Raw genomic sequence first — 2,500 nt, 5'->3', positions numbered from 1 at the left:
AGAGAACTAAACTAGTCTGTTCTGTTGTGCAGTTTGGACAAAGCTCTTCACTCTGCTGGCATCAGTTCTGGCTTCATGGTGTTTGGCACCAACCTGACCAACCCTCTGAATGAACTCCTGCTGATTCTACAGCCTGTGAGTACTGTTTGTGTGTCTGTGTGTAGATGAATGCACTTACTGTAAGTCGCTCTGAATAAGAACGTCTGCTGAATTCCAAAAGTGGGTTAATGTTTGGCCTGTGTGATAATGTTCCATGTCGTATGGCCTCATTGGGATAATGTTCCATGTCGTTGGCCTCAGGGGGATAATGTCCCATGCTGTTGGCCTGGGAGTATACTCTGTGGGAATGTCCCATGCCGTTCCTTAAAGTGGGATAATGTTCCATGCTGTTGGCCTCAGTGGGATAATGTTCCATGTCGTTGGCCTCAGTGGGATAATGTTCCATGCCGTTGGCCTCATTGGGATAATGTTCCATGCCGTTGGCCTCAGTGGGATAATGTTCCATGCCGTTGGCGGGGATAATGTCCCATGCCGTTGGCCTCAGTGGGATAATGTTCCATGTCGTTGGCCTCAGTGGGATAATGTCCCATGCCGTTGGCCTCAGTGGGATAATGTCCCATGCCGTTGGCCTCGGGGATAATGTCCCATGCCGTTGGCCTCAGTGGGATAATGTTCCATGTCGTTGGCCTCAGTGGGATAATGTTCCATGTCGTTGGCCTCAGTGGGATAATGTCCCATGCCGTTGGCCTCAGTGGGATAATGTCCCATGCCGTTGGCCTCAGTGGGATAATGTTCCATGCCGTTGGCCTCAGTGGGATAATGTTCCATGCCGTTGGCCTCAGTGGGATAATGTTCCATGCCGTTGGCCTCAGTGGGATAATGTTCCATGCCGTTGGCCTCAGTGGGATAATGTTCCATGCCGTTGGCCTCGAGTGGGATAATGTCCCATGCCGTTGGCCTCAGTGGGATAATGTTCCATGCCGTTGTCCTCAGTGGGATAATGTTCATAATTTTAACTTTTAGATATTACTTTATCAGAAGTGTGGAATGGTAAGTGGCTCGGTAGAGATTTAAATGAGTAGTTCAATGTAGTTTACTTTAACTTGATGTTAGTAGTGGAATGGTAAGTGGCTCGGTAGAGATTTAAATGAGTAGTTCAATGCATTTTACTTTAACTTGATGTTAGTGGTGCAATGGTAAGTTGGCTCGGTAGAGATTTAAATGAGTAGTTCAATGCATTTTACTTTAATTTGATTTTAGTAGTGGAATGGTAAGTGTTCTGGTGCCTTGGTATATAATTGTTCCATTGCCACCCTTCGTCATCGTTGTCAAATCAGCTAATTAGATCAAGAAGTACTAGGGAAAGAATGAGTCCCAAATGGCACTCCATTCCCTATATAGTGCACTACTTTTGACATGATCCCTATGGGCCCAGGTTAAAAGTAGTGCACTATATATGGAATAAGGTGCCATTTGGGACACCGCCAGAGACAAGTCCTGGCCGTTGATTTCTGCAATTAGAGTAGGATACTTTAATTAAAATATATTATTCCCCTAGGACTCATGGTGAAGGAGAATAATCACCACCACATTACTGGCGTATTCATAATGTCTTCTATGTGATGTGAATGACCAAAACCCTGGGTTCCTAATCCCTACATAGCGCACTACTTTTGAGAGATAGAGAGAGAGTTGTTGACATATATAGAACATAGGCTGCTATTTGAGATCATTCAGCCCCTGATTGGCTTGTAGGAGGATATGATGATGGGAATTGTAAAGGTCACAGTGTATCCTACTATTTAACATGCATGTCAAGCCCAGTCGGAGTTATGAGTGTAAAGCTGCCAAAGTGCCAGGCATTAACATTTCCTCCACAGTGTCGTGCAGCCAAAGCAACTTATTGGACAGTCCTTTTCCGTCAGCATGACTTTCAAAGAGTTTTCAAAAACGTTTAAATATATTATTTTTTGAGCGACCCACTGAAGCGAACACACAGCTAGACACACACACACCTACAGTTTCTCAATATGTATACTACCTAGCTCCATACTACCATGCTCTGAGTGCATTCTTTGAAGACGTTCTCTTGAGTACGTTCCTGTACGTTCCTGCACTTCCCCTACTGTATTACCTCACACTGAGCAGCACTCCCCCTACTGTATTACCTCACACAGAGCAGCACTCCCCCTACTGTATTACCTCACTCTGAGCAGCACTCCCCTTACTGTATTACCTCAGACTGAGCAGCACTCCCCCTACTGTATTACCTCACGCTGAGCAGCACTCCCCCTACTGTATTACCTCACACCGAGCAGCACTCCCCCTACTGTATTACCTCACACTGAGCAGCACTCCCCCTACTGTATTACCTCAGACTGAGCAGCACTCCCCCTACTGTATTACCTCACACTGAGCAGCACTCCCCCTACTGTATTACCTCACACCGAGCAGCACTCCCCCTACTGTATTACCTCACACCGAGCAGCACTCCCCCTAC

General features: G+C 46.2%; 1 protein-coding gene across 1 annotated transcript in view; it reads left to right on the top strand.

Annotated features, from left to right (window-relative positions):
* LOC124042228 (lysosomal cobalamin transport escort protein LMBD1-like) overlaps window positions 1-2,500 on the top strand; it is a 148,218-nt gene that overhangs the window by 136,405 nt on the left and 9,313 nt on the right. The window contains exon 11 of the mRNA XM_046360645.1: window positions 33-135. Within this exon, the coding sequence (XP_046216601.1) occupies window positions 33-135 (103 nt within the window). The remainder of the gene's footprint in view (window positions 1-32; window positions 136-2,500) is intronic.

Source organism: Oncorhynchus gorbuscha, linkage group LG08, assembly GCF_021184085.1.
Source record: "Oncorhynchus gorbuscha isolate QuinsamMale2020 ecotype Even-year linkage group LG08, OgorEven_v1.0, whole genome shotgun sequence".
In the NCBI taxonomy this organism is placed as follows: domain Eukaryota; kingdom Metazoa; phylum Chordata; class Actinopteri; order Salmoniformes; family Salmonidae; genus Oncorhynchus; species Oncorhynchus gorbuscha.
Note: the sequence above shows the minus strand (reverse complement) of the source record. Positions and strands in the feature narration are given on the sequence as shown.